Genomic DNA, 20,015 nt, shown 5'->3' with positions numbered 1-20,015 from the left:
ACTTCCTGAAGTGTGAGAAGTCCGACATTTGGTATTTGTTTAGGTCTTTAGTCATAATTTCTTGGAAAAAGTAAGAACCCTCATTTTCTAGAATTATTATTATTATTATTTGCAAGTCCAGTTTTGTATGTAATACAGTACGTAAATCATGTAATACTTGTAATAAGAGCAGCCATAACATAATGATCCAACTTTGTTACTGTGCATAAGAGGTTTATTGGCTCAAGCTCAAGCTAAAAAAGGATAAAGTATCATAATTTTCTTGATCTTCTCTTTCAATCTTCTTTATTTAAAATTTACAAATATATTCAGTTTTTTCGAGGTTTTTTCCCCCCACACAGTATGAACTGAGTAGAAATCAGTAATTACTGCATTGTAAAACTTGTATTATAAATTCAGATATAAATTCAGTATGATTTCAGTAATTAACTGCTTTACATTTTGTTAACTGCAATAGTTTCTGTCTCTCAGGAGTTTTATTTACATAGTGAATAGATAAATAGTTCTGAAGTGCTCCCATTGGAATAAAGTTTTGTTTGTAAATCAACGTCTCCAACATTTAACAAGTTTTTTTTTCACCTTGATTCAATGCTAATCTGCCAGATAAATAGTTTTCATTCAATTATAATGTTATGTTGCTATTAAAAGATAGGAAAGAAATGTGCATCCTGTTCACAAACTCTTGGTTACTGTCTTTGTTAATCTGTGACTTATATTTGTAAATAGTTTATCAATCAATTCTTATATGAATGCATGATAGTTAAAAAAGGCTCATGACATTTCCATAAATTCTGAATACAGTTGTGATTGTTTTCCTGAATGCACTTCTTTTGATCTCTAGCATATCTCCAATAAATATATAGGAATTGTGTTTGTAGTTAATAATATATTATGTTGACAGATCGCCCATCTCCTCCAGAAGCACCATTAGAATATGAAGAAATTACAAGTTCCAGTGTTACCCTTTCTTGGAAACCACCGAAAGATAATGGAGGCAGTGAAATAACGTATGTATTTTAGTACTGATGCTTAACAGCATTTCTGTATGATGTTGAAAACAAGAGATATGTTTTGTACTTGATATAGCCATTTTTGTTCTCATGTACTGGTTGGATTGACAAAACAAACTGTTTGTCTCATATTATGACTGGTCCATGTAGCTTAATTTACCAGAAATATTTTAATATTTTAGGGGCTATGTCATTGAAAAGAGAGACCTTACACATGGTGGTGGATGGGTTCCAGCTGTAAATTATGTGAATCCCAAATATAATCATGCCACAGTTCCACGCCTTCTTGAAGGGACAAAGTATGAATTCAGAGTTTCAGCTGAGAATCTTCAAGGCCGCTCTGAGCCCCTGAACACTACAAAGCCTGTAGTTGCAAAGAACCAATTTGGTAAGATGTTAACATATGATCACAGCTTTTCATATTGAGTCACTTTTTTCATAAAATATGCTTTTATTCAACTCCAGTTTATTCATAATTCCTTGTTTATTAACTCTGTTATGTGATATTTTGCAGATGTTCCTGGACGACCAGGTAAACCAGAGGGTGTAGACAGTGACAAAGATCATATCAAAATCAAATGGACACCTCCAATTAGCAACGGCGGTTCACCAATTATTGGTTATGATGTAGAGCGGCGAGACCGTAAGACAGGAAGGTGGATAAAAGTTAACAGGGAACCTGTTAGGGTATGTTCAGTAATTACACATCTTAACTCACAAGTAGCATTTGTGTAATGTTTACCTGGCACAAATTTTGATCCATGCATTTTAATTCACAGAATATGGTGTAAATGCTGATTGTAATAATACTACATTTTGTTAATCAATCATAAAGAGTTACCTCACTTGTTTAAAAAAACATTAGTGATGGTATAAATGTTATGGAAATGTGTGCTAATACACTTTTTAACTGATTGTATTTGTACACTTTATATTTTTGAAAAATCGTGTTTTGACATGATTGCTATATGCCACTTTGGTCTGGCCTTGTGCTTCACCTGTTAACATATTACTTAATGTATACATGAGTATTTTCCTGAATTCTATAATTCTATAATGCAACTTATTTATAATGTTGTTCTATATCATGAGAGAGTGTATGTCCTGTAATTATTGTCATTTATTACACCTTGTAGTTTTAATAAAATGACATACATCATTTGTGCCAAACTACAATTTTTCAAAAATATTTAAAAGCTGTAATTCATCACCTTCTTAAAATAACATAGTATTAATAAACGTATACATTAAATAGATATTAATAACATTGGGAGAATACAGTTGTATATTTTTTAATACTTTAATTTACTGGACATGCATTATGAGTGAATTGGCTGTGGCTAGAAATGTAAGAATTATGACATAAAATAGTCATACATAATTTTACATTTTCACATCTCATTATGGATTATACAACTAATTATGAAATTTCATTAGTTTTGCTAAAGTGTTACAGTTACCTTGTGATTTTTTTTTTTTTTGCTTGTAGCATACTGAGTATTATGATGACAGTGTACAAGAAGGGCACCAGTATGAGTATCGTGTATCAGCTGTAAATGCAGCTGGTCCAGGGAAGCCCAGTGATACATCACAGGTTCTGAACGCTAAGTCAATGAGAGGTAAAAACTTATTAATTATGTAGTATGTAGTATATTAAAAAGGATAACCAGGATAAAGGAAAGAGGCACTAATCTTTACCTCACAACAGAAAAGTTTTGAAAGAACTATGCCATACAGTTTCCACTTCAATGCATACTATAATATCACCAGGCACAATGGGTTACGAACTAATTCTCCTGTTTGCTGCTAATGATTTCATTACATAATTCTGTGTTATCTGTAAGAGTATAATTTTGGTTTGAAAAGATGCTATCTGTTTCTATTTTTGGGTTAACGGATCCACATTTTACAGGATGGTGTGTGAAAAACTGGCCCCAAGTATTAGACTGCTCATTGTTGCATTTTCATTGTCATCTGTTGTTTGAAAGCTGTTGTGACTATGTTATGTATTTTCAGTATTTCTTTATTTTATAATTATTACATGTTTATTTGTTATTGTAACTGCTTATGACAGGCAAAAATTCATCCGTAATTGGCTAGCAGTCTTTACATGGGCCTGATCTTTTGTGCACCACATCATATATTTTTTCTGTGCTATTTTTAGTCATAGTGGCTACCTTGGAAGATAAATCCATAATATAGTCATCTAACTGTGTGAGGTAATACTGTTATGAAGACATGGAAGTCATTCTTGAGATAATAAGAACTCAAATCTCCTTTTGGGCATCCTGGTTAAGATATTCCATAGTTTCCCTAAACCACTTCAAGTGCATACTGTGATGATTTTTGAAAGGAACTAATGACATATTTCCTCATCCATCCTTGTTCATCTGATTGAGTATTTTAGCTTCAGTGACCTTGTTATCAATTAGATAACCTAACAAACAGATTGGCCTCACTTTTCTGGGATTTGTAACTGCCCAATATATCCATTAGATACATTGTGAATCACACTTTTGGGGATGGATTTTGGGAAGCATGAAAGTATGTACAACATCTGAATGATGTTTAGAGAAGCACAGACTGTGTATAATGACTTAATATTTTAACCTTTATAGATTCAAGATATACATGTTCTACATAAGCTGCTGTGTAACTGCTACAGATGTCTGTTGATTGTGATGTGACTTTCTTTCCCAATAGATTCTTCTAAAATATACAATTGTCTCCCATGTATGGCCACTAAAAACATTTGATTTTACATGTTACATGATACAAGATTAAATGTCATACCTTTCATGACATAGCAATTCATGACAATTTAGGCAAACTGATTTGTATTTACAGTTACTCTCTCCATTATCCCCCCATACTGTGAAAAATAAAACTGTATTTCAATTCATTACCAAACACTGAACATAATCAAATACTGTAACCATTTATTTCAGATAGCAACTAATTTTTTATGCATGTGCATGTCAGGAATATAATTGGTCTTTCTTTTGATAATTGTATTACATGTTTTTGTTGTATTCTGCTACAGATAATGATGTTGTTTTATTTCCAGAAAAGCCAAAACTTTATCTAGATGGCTTGATTGGTAGGAAGCTAAAGGTTCGTGCAGGCGAACCAATAAACATACAGATCCCACTGTCTGGTGCTCCACTACCAACAGTAGAATGGACCAAAAATTCTATAAAACTTCCAGAATCTAATAGAATAACAGTGAGTATAAAACATGTGTAATTTATTTTGAATGAAGCTGAGAGTTATGGACAAAAGCTGACAAAGTTGGCAGAATAGGTGTACATACTCTAACGCAGTTGTTAAACAACTCATGAGTGCAATACTCTAGCTAGCCCAATGTTCTGTTCAGAAAGATTCAATAATTTTTGTTTGTTGGCCATGGTGGTAAATGTAAGTTGGTTGACAGCCTACCAGCTTCCAATTCTCAAGAACACTTTTTCTGTCAAGAATAATCCTGTTTTGAGTTTTCTTTCATGATTAACATATTGAACCAACAGAAATGAAAATAAAATGTATCACACTCTTATTATCAGGTAGTAACTATTAGTGACTGGCATAATTGGTTTAAGTGAAAACACATAGTGATTTGTGTTTATATGTATTTACTTTCCAGGCTGAAACAGCAAGTGACAATACTCATTTACGTATTGATTCTTCAACTCGTAATGATTCTGGAAAATATACTGTCACAGCAAAGAATGATTTTGGAAAGGACTCAGCTGATATAGAGGTAATCGTGGTTGATAAACCAGGTTGTCCTAAAGGACCTCTTCAGTATACGTCTGTATCCCAGGACAGTGTTTCTCTTGCCTGGAATCCACCTGCAGATGATGGTGGAGGTGATATTACAGGTAAATCACTTTAATACAGTTCCTATTTTGTGGTGGTCCCCAGTATAAAGTGATCATTTGTCAGTGTTTTTTTTTTAAATTAATATGTTATTATTTATCATTTCAACAAGAAAGCAATGTGTTAGCAAAAACCAGTATAGACAAATGTAATTTAAGTGGTAGATTCCCACCAATACTAACGTTGATGAAAAAGAAAAAGCCACAAGAAAATTCACACATCCTGGTGATGGCAGTAAAATTATGACAAGAATAATTACATATTACATGAAAGCTTTAAAAATGAATTTTCACACTTTCATAAACAAAGGGTATGGACATAATGAATAGCAATAAAACCTCTAAAATATGATTAACTGTTTAAAGAAGGCACTTGAGCATAGGCAGTAGCATAAATTATGCTGATAGTTATAAGTTAAGACTTCAATTGATTATTTAAACTAATAACTGTGAAACGGAATGTTTAGTTTAATAAAATGTTCATATAGTACAGAGAAGCAAATGTATAAATGTGCAAGATTAAGCATTTTGGACACAAAAAAACAAACTTATTTTAATAATGCAACAGCATACGAGAAACTAATTATTTAAAGGATACCAGCAGTAAAAAAATTGATAGTATTAAACCCAACCAATACAATCAACCAAAAGTCTTCTAAATATGTACAAAATTATAATGGATTTGGAATGATTGAAAAGGCTGGAGAGTAGAGCGGATGACTGGTGGGAAGGAGAGGCAGCAAGTGCATTGTATAGAAATATGGCACTGATGAATTCACTCTTACACAGGCAGTTGGAGTGGCATGCAGTGATATGGAGGAGTGGATTAGGAGAGGGAGGTAGCACAGAGGCAGAGGGAGACTTCGGAGATGAGTGAAGTGGGGACATATGGACAGAGATGGAGGTGGGTGTGGCAGAGAGTCTAGCAGAGACTGAGGTTATTAGAATGTGGAACCAAAGTATGCGCTGTAAGGACAGTACTTAACTATATATTTCACAGATGCAGGTAGTGTTCGAGAAGGGGGAGAGTGGTGGTGGTTGGGGGGGGGGGGGGGGTGGAGGAGGATCTGATGATGGCACTCTGTCATTCAGATACCCCACTGGGTGATCAGTTGTGCTCTTGCCCAGTTTGATAGTGGCCATTCATTTTTTTTACAGGTGATTGGTGGCCATGTGTATGTAAATGGCTGTGCAAAAGTTATAGCAGAGCTCGTATATGAAATGGTACTCTTACAGGTATCCCTGATTCGGATAGGATCACATGTGCCTGTGACAGAAATGGAATAGTATGTGCTGCGTGGTTGTGTAGGAAAGGTCATGCACATTATTCGAGGTATGGCCTATATGGCTAGTGGTTGGGAGCAGGTGTGGTATCAGGACATAGCTTAATATGTAGTAGATTTCGGTGACAGCTGAACATCACTTTGGGAGTTGTAGGAAAGCTTATGGATAGAATGTTCTGTAATTTTGATAACAGTGATTCCAGTACTGCATAAATACATTAAATACCATTGGACTCACATTTACATTTCATTAGGCTTTAAGATGGAAAAGATGCTAGTTTCTTGTGTCAAGTGCACATATGCAGGCAAGATAGAAAGTAACATATTATATATGGATCATTATGCCCCTAGGATAAAAGTCAGTGCACTTGAAAAGCCAGTTTCCCTTTTAAAATGTAGGAACTGTACTGCTGAACTAACATTCCATTAAAAATTGCAGTAAATAACTGGAATATTTTGTTGTATTTTGTTCACTGTTTTGTTAATATTCTAAAAGTGAAGCACACTTGCAGACTATCTGTATCAAATACTTTGACAGTTTTTGTTCACTTTTGTTCGAAGAAAAAGAAACTTGAAGATACCTTTCAACCACAAAAGATGTATCTATCAGATGTGAGTTATTCATTTTGTAATTAACACTTCAAAACTGTCTTGTAACAGTTTAAAAGTTTTATGAAAATGTTGTACAAAGCAGTACTGTGGAGCTTAGAAAGCTGTGACATAATAAAAAAATGTGCTGTCATTTATAGATAAATGTGTTACTACAACTTGAATATGAGAATAAATGAAACTGAATTAGGTAACTGTACCTGTAGAGTTTCACACAGGTTATTCATTGAATATAATTTCTTGTATGCATATTTAATCTTTTGACTGTTTCAAGGCACTTGCTTCTATACTACTTGCCATGTTATAAACAGTATTCTTCTTATTGTGTATATATTTGAGATATATTTCTATCTTTTCCTTGCATCATTAGATACCTTATTTTACTTGTGTACGACTGCATATTTCTTCCCTTCATGTCTTGGTTTCTAGTTTTGCTCTACTACAGCAGTTACCTGCATTTGTTTGTTTTTGACATTAACCCATTATTTGCTTCCATGTATTCATTTCAATCATTCTCCACTGCTAAGTTTATGCTTATCGTCAATGACAAAAACTATAATGGTACTGGTTATTGCATATTAATATTTAATGTTTCAGGCTATGTAGTTGAAGTGGCTGAGTTTGGTACTGACAGCTGGCGGCAGGTTCCAGGGTTCTGTCCAAAACCAGCATTTACAGTAAAGTCTCTGACTGAAGGCAAACGATATGTATTCCGTGTACGTGCAGAAAATATTTATGGCCTTTCTGAACCATTGGATGGCAAGCCAGTGGTTGCCAAGAGCCCATTTGATCCACCAGATGCACCTGGTCAGCCAGAAATTACATCCTACAGCCCCAACAGTTGCAATCTCAGCTGGACACCACCTCAGAATACAGGAGGAAAACCAGTAACAGGTAACTAGCTCTTTTTATATTTATTTACTTACAGACCTAAAAGTACTTGAATACTTTAATATGGTTCTAAATTTAGAGACATTTTGGAAGTTTTAATTTACTTTACTGCCGTTTCGTTGTCATTGTGATTATTGCATGAGAAAGCAAACATTTTACTATTTTTGTGGGTACAGCCAATGCAAAATACACTGAGATAGCAATGTGTACATTTACAGATGACAGTAGTATCATGTACATAAGGTATTAAAGAGCAATGCATTGGCAGAGCTGTTATTTGTATTCAGGTGATTCATGGGAAATGGTTTCTGATATGATTATTTCCAAACAATGGTAATTAACAGACTATGAACCCAGAATGGTAGTTGGAACAAGATACATGGTGCATTCCATTTTGGAAATCATTAGGGAATTCAATATTCCAAGGTCCACAGTAATGATGATAATAATAATAGTAATTTTATTGTCATTCGGCCATTACAGCAATTGACAGCATCAGGCATATAACACAATATAACTGTTAATTCAAAGAAAACAAGAGGCATGTCATTAATACTACAAAATTATATTACATTTGAAATACTCATTTATGTCATAGAATGGGTGAGCAACTAGCCATTCATACAGTTTTTGATTGAATGCTTGTTCAGGTAGTTCTTGTACATATTCTGGAAACTTATCAAATAATTTGTGCCCACTGCCACTGCCACAGTTCATAGCTGTTAAGTGTCTTTGACAGTCTGTGGTAAGGAGTATAGATGCATTTGCTTCTTTTAGTGTTGTAGAAATGTTTATTTTCTCTATGTTTGTTTTTCACAATGACTTTTTTTTACTTATTTGTACATTGAACATAGGCTGATATGGCATGGTCGGTCTTCAGATTTTTATGTATACTGTACAACAACATAACTTGGTTTTTCAGATTTGTTATTTGTTCAGTATACCATGGGTTTTGTTTGTTTATACCCTTGCCTGTGGAGGCTTTGTTGATTATTTTGCATTTCTTTATTGGATTGCAGTCATTAAATTGTGACAAAAATGCTTGGAAAAACCTTTCAAATATTGGTTTTGCTGACAGATCTTTGCATAGACTATAATTTGTGTCACCAGACCATTGGCCAAACTAACCTCTGTTAGTAAGGGACTTACAAAACCAGTCAATTTTATCATTTGTGACCGATCTAGTGATTACGATTTTTGAGACAGACGTATCAATGTTACTCTTATCAGCACAGAACCTACTTACATAATTGAATGATACAGAATCATGATCTGAGAATGAGAATACTGTCACATCGCATGATTCTTCTGTAGTAGTGAAACTTGACAGAGATATTGTCAAAGTGTGCTTCATTTCTTGTGGGGTCTATTATTGATAAAGTGCAGATTGTACTGTCTTAGACGATTTTTGAGCTCAGTGACACCATGTTTGGCTGTTGTTACATCAAAATCTGCATTCAAATCTCCACCTATTACAATGTCATAATGTAACCATTTTGTCTTTCTAAATACATCTAAAAGCATGTCCAGTTTTTCTAAAAATACACTAATGTTACCCTTAGGTGATCTATATAAGGCTGTTATCACTAACTTAAAATTGTCACTAACTATACCAGTGGCTTCAAAATTCTGTTCACCACACAAGTAGTCTATATCCACCCTATTAATGGAGTGGCTGAGTGACTGGTTAGTATTGAATGCCACATCACCCCTTTTATGCACTTTTCTACAGTAACCATTTGCTATTTTATTGTTATCAAATTTGATAGCTGTAAGTTCACTCTCTGTTGCCCAGCGCTCACTCAGACAAAAAATATCAAATTTGTTCTCTAGTCCAAAATTATTTACAATAAATTCTTTGTCTTTTACTCATTGAATATTCAGGTAGCAAATTTCAAGATCAGAACTGTTATTGTCTTTAGAATGAACAGTTTGGTTAGGAGCTATAATATCTTTTACACTACCTATTTTGTCAAAAGTGTGCCCAGAATGCCAAATTTCATTTTGCTAACAGCACGACATTACCTGTAGTGCCTCTTCTGAGCTTGTGACCATATCAGTTGGACCCTAGGTGACTGAAGAACCATGGCCTGGTCAGATAAGTCCTAATTTCAGTTGGTAAGGGCTGATGGTAGGGTTTGTGTGTGGGCAGACCCCACGAAGACGTGGATCCAAGTTGTCAACAGGGCACTGTGCAAGCTGGTGATGTTTCAAGAATGGTGTGGGCTGTGTGTATATGGAATGGACTGGGTTCTCTGGTTCAACTGTATTGATCATTGACTGGAAATGGTTATGTTTGGCTACTGGGAGACCATTTGCAGCTATTCATGTACTTCATGTTCCCAAACAACAATGGAATTGTTGCTGGGCTACAATTGCCCGCAATTAGTTTGAAGAACATACTGGACAATTTGAGTGAAGGATTTGGCCACTCATATCGCCCAACATGAATCCTGCTGCACATTTATTGGACATAATCGAGAGGTCAGTTTGTGCACAAAAACTGACAACACTTTCACAACTATGGATGGCTACAGTGGCAGCATGGTTCAATAGTTCTGCAGAGGACTTCCAATGGCTTGTTGCGTCCATGCCACATTAAGGTGCTGCACAGTGCCAGGAAAAAGGAGATACAACAGAATATTAGGAGGTATCCCATTTCTTTTGTCACCTCAGTGCATCTTATGCAGTTGTTGAGTATTTAGAATTTAATATTAAAAATATACCAACCCACAAGAGTGATGGAGTGCAGTGAAACAGCAATACCAACAAAGTAAGAATCAACATTCTGTCACATTATTGCAACACACTTGTTGAGAATATTATCACTGCAGCCTAATTGTAGTCATAATTGACAGCAACATCAAAGATTGATCGTTATGAGCAGAGTATATGACAAGAGGAAAGACAGGATAATTAATTAAACTTAAACTTTATAAAATATGGTGCTGAAGTATGGAAACTTATATTGAGATTATGCAAATTTAAATGACTTTATTTTTGTAATATATCCATTACGATAACACTGTTCTCCTGTACTCAAAACAGTAGAGAAGTGGGACAACAAACAGGAAAGTTGACTCCAAAAGTAATCTTCTGTACAGTATGAAAAGAAAATAGGTCTTTAAACTGATCAAAGAAACAAAGCCATGCTTATAAGAAGAGTTACAAGTCAACCACCAAACTATGCTAATGATTTATGGTGCTTTACAACTGAAGAGAGAAGAGAAACATAAAAATAGGCAAAGATTATATTGCAGTACATTTTAGACATCATTTATAGTGGTGTGCCTGTGACAAGGTGGCAGTATGAATCGTTCTGTTCACAAAGAAGAATTATAGTTTTCGGCATTGCCAGTGTGCTCTCACTCTCTCCAGCCCACGCCTGATGCTCCTGCCATTACCTACCCTGATAAAAGGCAATGCTGGGGTGAATGGTTTACTGAACCACTGTTTCTGCACCTGACTCTCCATACTAGAATTTATGTGCTCTGAAAACTAGATCCGTTGCTTCTTAACATAATGCTTGTCGTGCTTGCTTTATGCCACCCATAATAAACATTGTAAGGGCTAAGTAACCTCCCAACAAAAAACTATTATGAAAATCAATGCTAAATGTTCTACATCCACTCTGGAGTGCTCACTACAGATTGACACAACAGAATGTTGCTGTTGGCTGGAGTGTCACATGGTATAATGGTCCTTGCCACTGTGTGTCAGAGCACCACTTGCCTTCTGATTGCACACCACTAGCTATTAGCTTATTTCATGGATTAGTTGCAGAAAAATGTAATATCTCGACATCTGAAAGTCATATAACATATTTTCCACACATACTCCCTTCCAGCTTAGACTCTCCAATCAACTACAGTTACTCTTTTTCATGGCTAGTGGTTTCTTGAGCATTCTTTCAGAGTCAATGACACAGTGACAGTGCAGACTCTGAGTATGTATAAGTTAGTTTATTTATTTATTTATTTAGCCATCCGTGGACATTTTAAAATGTATGGATGTTGTCAGTTTGTGTACATTCGTATATTCATACAGTTTGCTGTTACATGTAGTTAAATATTGTGACATATAAGTTACTTACAATCCTCATCAAAACGTTACATATAGTTAAATACTGTGAAACAAGAGTTATTTGAAATCATTTTGTACTAAGGAATTCACTTATAGTGTAAAAGTAATGTTACTGCAAAAACAATGTAAGATTTTTCCCAAAGCGGTACATCTTATCTGTTTCTTTTATTTTCAATGGCAGCTTATTATACAGTTTTACATGTTCATACAAGAAGCTGTTTTGAGTCTTATGTTTACTCTGCCTGTCTAGGTGAATACAGTGATTTGTTCTTGTACTATAATTATGAAAACTGCTATTTTTGCTAAATTTTGTATGTTTTTCTTGATGTATACTATGGTTTGGAATATAAATTCACAAGGAACAATTAGGGTTTCTAACATTTTGAAAAGCTCTCTGCAGTGGGCCCACTTACCGCTTTTCGTTATAATTCTTACTGGTCTCCTTTGCATTTTAAATACTGTTTGTAAATTCTGAGCACTGTTTCCCCATAAAATAATACCATAAATTATTACTGAATGAATATAACTAAAGTATACAGTTCTCAAACATTCATTACCGCATGCAGATACAAGGACTCTTAAGTGTTATAACCTTTAATCACAATAATTGCGTGGATATTCACACTCTCTCTTAGAAACAATAGCTGATCACATGATTACAACTCAGTCTCTCGTATTCGACTGCCATGCCGTGACATGCGGCCGGCGCCGTTCATAGCTAGGTGGCGCTCCCGCACTCAGCCGATTTGCGGAGCGCCTCTATCGCCATTTGTGCGTACTGTCGTGGCCGCACTGTTAAATGTCGTGGCACTATCACAACATTTTTCCTCCCTTGAAAAAAAAACACTCACTTCCTTGGAGACATGGACAGCGCGGAGACATCCATGGCCTCTTGTGAGGCCCCGAGGAGATCCCGCGCAGCGTGGCCACCACTCGTGGGCACATCTGGTCGTAATGGCGAACAACCGTGCCGTCGCCCGTACGGATTTCACAAAGCCGGCGGCCGCGAAGAGCCTTGACCACCCTTGGAATCCATTTAGGGCGAGATCCATACCCTCATGCCCACACGTCGGCGCCCACCGAGTATTTTCCCGCACTAGGGGACACAGTACAAGGCCTGACAGGGTGAAGCAGGTGCAGTAGAGTGCACGGTTGGCGGCCATGCAAGAGTTCAGCAGGGCTGCGATCACCCAGAGGCGTGAAGCGATGAGAACTCAAATTGCAGCAGGGCGTCATCTGTGGAAAAATCACTAAGGAGTTTTTTCATCTGGCATCTGAAAGTGTGGACAAGGTGCTCGACCTCCCCATTCGATTGCGGATGGAAGGGAGGTGCTGTAACATGATGAATCCCTTGTCCAGTACAAAAATCACGGAAGGCCTGCGAAGAGAACTGAGGGCCATTGTCCGTGACGATTATGGATGGAAGACCTAGCGCAAAGATTTTGGACAAAGCCAGCGTTGTCACCGCAGTGGTGGGTGACGGACATCTAACAAACAGAAACTTCGAGAAGGCGTCAATCAACAGTAGCCAATAAGTACCGAGGAAGGGGGGCCAGCAAAGTCGGCGTGCACCCGTTCCCATGGCTGAGCTGGATCAGGCCACGGAGAGGGCATTGTACGAGGTGCCGCCAGTTCCTGAGCACACTGGCCACACGCAGCAACCATATGGGCAATGTCCGAATCAATACTGGGCCAATAAACGTGCCTGCGGGCCAGGGACTTAGTCCGAGAAATACCCCAATGGCCTTCGTGCAACAGTTAGAGAACATCTTTGCGAAGAGAGGCAGGCACCACGACCTATGGAGATGTGCCATCCGTGGCCAGAAGAACAACACCATCACAAACAGACAGACGAAGGTGCAAGGCATGGTAGTTGCGAAGGGGATCCGATGCCCGGCCCTTGGTCCTCTCCGGCCAACCTCGTTGAAGAAAACGATCACCCGACGCAGGACCAGGTCCCGCGCAGTAGCCGACGCGACCTGCGAACCTGTAAGTGGAAAGCCCTCGACTGCACGACGTTCGTCCTCATCAATGTGGAAACAGAGGAGTTCATCACGATCGAAAACAGGGTCGGGGCCCATCGGCAATTGCGACAGTGCATCAGCGTTGGCGTGCTGGGCCGTGGGGCGATAGTGAATCTCATAATGAAAACGAGACAAGTATGAGGCCCAGCTGCCTTATCCGGAAGTGACGCCGATGGGCTGAACAGAGAGACCAGCGGTTTGTGGTCGGTGATGAGGTGAAACTTAGAACCATACAAAAAAACGCTAAACTTTTTTTAGAGCATAAATGATAGCGAGCGCCTCCTTTTCGATTTGAGAGTAACGCCGTTGCCTCGTTGAGGGTCTTGGAAGCATAGGCGATGGGTCGTTCCGACCCATCCTCATACCGATGGGCAGGAACAGCCCCTAGGCCATACTGTGACGTGTCAGTCACCAGAACCAAGTGCTGACCCAGACGGAATGTGGCAAGACAAGGCGCCGAACCAACAGAAGGGGACTTTTTGCGTAACAGCTGATGCAGAGGATAAGCTACCGCCGCTGCGGATGGAATGAATTTGTGATAATAAGCAATCTTGCCTAGAAACGCCTGAAGTTCTTTGACCGTAGATGGCCGGGGTAGAGCGTTAATGGCCGCAACGTGCTGACGGAGAGGACGTATACCCTCACGGGACAAGTGGAAACCAAGATACTCAATGGAGGGTTGGAAGAACTGTGACTTGTCCAGATTGCACCTCAACCCAGCCGAATGCAAAACCCGAAACAGTGAACGTAAATTACGAAGGTGCTCCTCAGTGGAGGCTCCCGTGACAACAATGTCATCCAGATAGTTTATGCAGCCGGGGACGGAAGCCGTGAGCTGTTCCAAAAACCGCTGAAAAATGGCCAGTGCGCTAGCGACGCCAAATGGTAATCGCTGGTACTGATACAACCCACAAGGAGTGTTGATAACGAGAAATTCCTTGGAAGTAGCGTCCAACGGCAACTGATGGTACGCCTCCGATAAGTCAAGTTTGGAAAAGAACTGGCCCCCAGCGAGCTTGGTAAACAACTCAGGACGGGGAAGAGGATAAGTGTCAATGAGGCTGAGCGTTGACGGTGGCTTTAAAGTCACCACGCAATCGCAGACTCCCGTTTGGTTTAGAAACCACCACGATCGGCGATGCCCATTCGTTGGAGGTAACCGGAAGTAGAATCCCTGAAGCTGTTAACCTGTCTAGCTCAGCCTTGACAGGTGCACGCAATGCCACTGGAATAGGGCGTGCCCGGAAAAACTTAGGGCGAGCTGTAGGTTTTTTAATGTGGGCTTCAAAATCCTTGGCACAACCCAGACCAGCAGAGAACACGGACGAAAATTCAGAACACAATCCATCCAGCTGTTGATACGGAATATCCTCAGATATGAGGTGCACATCATCAATGGAGAACCCGAACAACTGGAAAGCATCATAACCGAACAGGTTTTCAGTGCCCGCATGATCCACCACATAAAAGGTGAGGGGAAGAACAACAGACATGTAGGTAGCGGAAGCATCAAACTGGCTCATGATAGGAATTGTCTGTTTATTATAAGTCCTCAGATTTCGCGTAACTGGAGACAAAGGAGGGGAGCCCAACGCCAAATACGTGCGAGAATTAATGAGAGTTACTGCGGAGCCAGTGTCCACTTGCATGCGGATGTCTTTATTCAGAACAGGAACAGTAACAGTAACAAACAACTTATTTGTTTGAGAAAGCACACAGTGAACATCCATGTCCGACGCCTCGTCCTCGTCGACAGGAACTTTATGGGACTGACACACAGAAGCAATGTGGCCTTTTTTCCTACATGAATTACACGTGGCCCAACGTTTTGTACACGCTGCCCTGTCGTGCTGTAGAAACAACGGGGGCAAGAAGGAAGTGCGGAACGAACCGGCTTCTGTGGTTGCTGGTTTCGCTGCGAGCTTTGCGGCCCAAGAGCGACGTTGTTGACACGAGTGAACCGCCGCCACATCGTCGTTCTCCTGTGAAACAGGCAAATCGCCCGTGTCGAGAGTTGACTGTACAGCGCCTACATCACACCACGCGTCGATTTGCGCGCCAGCAGCGTGAGACATTTCAGAGGATTGAGCGATGCTTAGAACTTCCGACAACGACGGGTTTGGCAGTTGGAGGGCACGTTGCCGAACTTCTTTATCAGGAGCAAGCCGTAGAATAGCATCCCTAACCACTGAGTCAGCATAAGACTCGTGATGTGTGTCCGTGACAAACTGACATTTCCTACGCAGACCGTGTAGTTGCGCCGCCCAAGCCCGGTAAGATTGATGGGGCTGTTTACGACACCGGTAGAACGCCACGCGGGCAGCAACGACGTGGGTGTTTTTCCGATAATAGTCAGACAATAAGTCACACATTTCTTGGAAGGACAGGGAAGCAGGTTCCCGCAGAGGGGCTAACTGAGATAGCAGCTGATAGACTCGAGGGGAAATCCAAGATAGAAATAACGACTTACACATAGGAGCGTCGACAACGCCGAAAGCCAAGAAGTGTTGCCGCAAACGCTTCTCATAATCCTCCCAGTCTTCAGCAGCCTCGTCGTAAGGAGGGAATGGAGGCGGAGAAGAGGAAGACAGACGATGAGTAAGCGACGTCGACAACGCCTGAATCGCTGCCGTCAGCTGTGTTTGTTGAGCCTGAATAGTAGCCGTTAGCTGTGTTTGTTGTTCAATGAGCGTTTGCATAAGCTGTTCCATGTCTGCCCCGTCACGAACACGCAAATCCACAACGCAGTGAAAATATCCCATCCTCGTCGCCAAAAAGTGTTATAACCTTTCATCACAATAATTGCGTGGATATTCACACTCTCTCTTAGAAACAATAGCTGATCACATGATTACAACTCAGTCTCTCGTATTCGACTGCCATGCCGTGACATGCGGCCGGCGCCGTTCATAGCTAGGTGGCGCTCCCGCACTCAGCCGATTTGCGGAGCGCCTCTATCGCCATTTGTGCGTACTGTCGTGGCCGCACTGTTAAATGTCGTGGCACTATCACAACATTAAGTGCATAACATGTTGTGGATATCTTATTCGAGAGTTTCATAGCATGTTCATTCCACTTCATTTGGCTGTCAATGTGCAACTCTAAGAATTTTGTTGTAGGCACATCATCTGTGGAGAAGTTATCTAGTTTTAAATTTAAGGGACTCTGTTTTCTGTTCATTCTAAAGCATATTTTATATGTTTTCTTTATGTTGAGAGTTACTTTGTTTTCGTGAGACCATTTGTGAACATCCCTCAGCACTTCAGTAGAATTTTCCAGCATTTGTGTTGGTGTCTTACTGGTGATTACCATGTTGCTGTCATCAGCAAACAATATCTTCTCTCCATGGCTGATGTGTTGTGGGAAATCATTTATATATGCCAGAAACAATACTGGGCCCAGTACACTTCCTTGAGGAACCCCAGTGTTGATATATTGTGGATCAGATACATGTTTCTCAATGTATTTTGATCCACTGGAGACATGTGTGATCTCTGCTGACTGTACTGTGTTTTCTAGATATGAACGAAACCATTTGAGAACCACTCCCCTTACTCCTACCGCCTCTAACTTATGCAACAGCTTCTGGTGGTCAACTGTATCAAATGCCTTAGACTAGTCTAGGAAGAGACCAGTTACATAGCTGTTCTCATCTAGTGCTTGTAAAACTGTTTTTGTAAATTGTGCTATTGCAGATTCTGTACCTCTACCAGGCCTGAAACCATGCTGGTCATTGCAGAGGAGGTTAAATTTACTTAGGTAGTTCATAAGCCTGTTTTTCATTATTGTTTCTATCACTTTGGAAAAGCGTGACAACAGGGCTATTGGTCTGTAGTTCTCAATTGTTACTAATAAGTTAATGCTCTTATATTCTTTTACTGCTGCAGGTTACTATGTTGAGAAACGTGAACGTGGTGGTGAATGGATAAAAGTAAACAATTATCCAACACCAAACACCAGTTACACTGTTCAGGATCTTCGAGAAGGAAATAGGTATGAATTCAGAGTTGTAGCACTGAATGAAGCTGGTCCTGGCAAACCAAGCAAGCCAACAGAACCACTTACAGCTCAAGCACAAAGATGTAAGTAATCAACATTTTCTCACATCATTCCTTTAACACAAAATTCAAAATTTCATTTAATTTCATTAAATTTCTTTTAAACTGACCATATCATTGTAATAGTTTTGGATATTACACCAACAAATGCTGATTTTAAAAGAATATGTTTTCGTATAATGGTAGTAGAAATGCACAAAAATTCAAGTTTACACATAAACTGTAGAGAAAGGGATGAATTTTAATCCAGTTAAATAATTATAAATAAGTTGAAAATAAATCTGTAAGTATTAGTTGAATTTATGATAAAACAATTAATAACAATAATTAGTCTCATATTTCTGTGTCTTTGAAGCTTACCAACTGTAGAAATAAACTTCCACTTGTTTCACTGATTTAGTGTCAATGAATAATTTTTCATTTTAAAATTCCGAAGCATATGTGTTTGCACTCTAATGTGCCATAAAAATATTTTTTCTATTGCCTTAGAGGAAGCTCTAAGATAATTATATCACCATATTAGACATTACAAACAGTTTTTGAAGCTACTTTGAACCATAGGACTCACGGGTAATACATTAAGGCATACAAAAGTACTATACTTTTCACAAATAAATTTTCCAGACACACATTCTTGTTCTGATATTTGTAGTGTGACATCTTATATATCTGTTTTTGTGTGTGTAACTTATTGTTATTATTATTGTTGTTATTTTACAGTGAAACCAGATGCCCCTGAACCTCCCAAACCAGATCGTGTAACTAAAGACAGTGTAACTCTATCCTGGAGACCGCCACGTAGTGATGGAGGTGCTAAGATTAAGGGATACATTGTACAAAAGAAGGCAAAAGGAGATAAGGACTGGTCAGATGCTAGTGGAGCACCTATTCCTGTTACAGTCTTTAAGGTAAGATTGAGAAATCTGTAGACTGTGTAGTAGATGTAAAGCTACCAGCATATACAACAATTTTGCAGAAAGAAATAAAACCACTGAAGGTAGCACAGAAAGTGCTGAAACAAGTCTAGGTGAAAACAAAACTACAAATGGGTGAAAACAAAGCTACAAAAGAGCGCCTCGCACAAGGCAGAATCCCTCTTAAATTTTAACCTCTGTTTGATATGAGAGTTCAACAAAACCACAAATTACATTTTAGATATGTGATAACAATGTGTTATATTTAGTGATGGTATCACAACAGGGACATTTGATAATGATCATTCATGATTTCATTAATTTTAACACTCACTGATGAAAGCTAAAGAGAAGTGTGGAGATGAATATAATGAAATTACTAAATTGTCTTAACTGTTATGATGAAATCATCTTATTTTGGCCTATATGTCACATTTTAGTCGCTGTGACACTTCATAAATTCTGTTTGCAGTCAGTTGTACATGAACATGGCAGAACCTCCATTATAATTTAGCAGACAATTTGGGCACTTGACATTCAAATGTAGTTTTATCAGTGTGGAAAAACCATTCCAAAAAGTTAAGTTATTGTGTTCTTTGTTGACAATTTGATGATCATGAACCATTGTACAAATGGTAATTCATGGGAATTTAAAAAGAAAAGAATGCCCCATTCAGAACTCTGAACTTTTGCATCCCACAGCCAATGTTTCTCATTTACGTCTTCTTTCTTATTCTTTCATCTTACCTCTCACCATCATGCCTTTGTAATTATAGTACCTTCATTATCCTGAACGTGATTTGAACTTTGATTTCTATATGTTCCTGTTTATGTGCTTATAGTGTACATAACATTAAGATTTTCAAATACTTTAACAGGTACCAAATCTTAAAGAAGGGGATGAGTATCAGTTCCGCGTAATTGCTGTCAATGATGTAGGGCCATCAGAACCTAGCAGACCTAGTCAGAATGTACTTATTGAGGAGCAGCCTAATAAACCATGTATGGATTTGGGAGCATTACGTGATATTACGGTGCGTGCTGGTGAAGATTTCTCCATCCATGTGCCATATGTTGCCTTCCCTAAGCCAACTGCATCTTGGTTTGCAAATGATAATTTACTGGATGAGGCTGATACTAGAGTATTCCACCAGGTTAGTAAAATCTCTTTTTTTCATTTTTTTAACTGCATAATAAATTATTGTGTTATATAAGTGTCAATTAATGGAAATTTGTGCTAATGTAAGTTTAATTCTGACTTACAAATA

At 38.5% G+C, this 20,015-nt stretch overlaps 1 protein-coding gene across 50 annotated transcripts in view; it reads left to right on the top strand.

Moving 5' to 3' along the window:
- The window catches only part of LOC126299121 (twitchin), a 484,418-nt gene that overhangs the window by 384,816 nt on the left and 79,587 nt on the right, over positions 1 to 20,015 (top strand). For all 50 annotated transcript variants that reach the window (XM_049990829.1, XM_049990822.1, XM_049990871.1 and 47 more), the window contains 10 exons: positions 902 to 1,007; positions 1,193 to 1,398; positions 1,525 to 1,697; positions 2,500 to 2,629; positions 4,078 to 4,235; positions 4,651 to 4,888; positions 7,375 to 7,671; positions 17,663 to 17,857; positions 18,554 to 18,741; positions 19,626 to 19,901. In XM_049990829.1, the coding sequence (XP_049846786.1) occupies positions 902 to 1,007; positions 1,193 to 1,398; positions 1,525 to 1,697; positions 2,500 to 2,629; positions 4,078 to 4,235; positions 4,651 to 4,888; positions 7,375 to 7,671; positions 17,663 to 17,857; positions 18,554 to 18,741; positions 19,626 to 19,901 (1,967 nt within the window). The remainder of the gene's footprint in view (positions 1 to 901; positions 1,008 to 1,192; positions 1,399 to 1,524; positions 1,698 to 2,499; positions 2,630 to 4,077; positions 4,236 to 4,650; positions 4,889 to 7,374; positions 7,672 to 17,662; positions 17,858 to 18,553; positions 18,742 to 19,625; positions 19,902 to 20,015) is intronic.

This window comes from Schistocerca gregaria, chromosome X, assembly GCF_023897955.1.
Source record: "Schistocerca gregaria isolate iqSchGreg1 chromosome X, iqSchGreg1.2, whole genome shotgun sequence".
Classification (NCBI taxonomy): Eukaryota; Metazoa; Arthropoda; class Insecta; order Orthoptera; family Acrididae; genus Schistocerca; species Schistocerca gregaria.
Note: the sequence above shows the minus strand (reverse complement) of the source record. Positions and strands in the feature narration are given on the sequence as shown.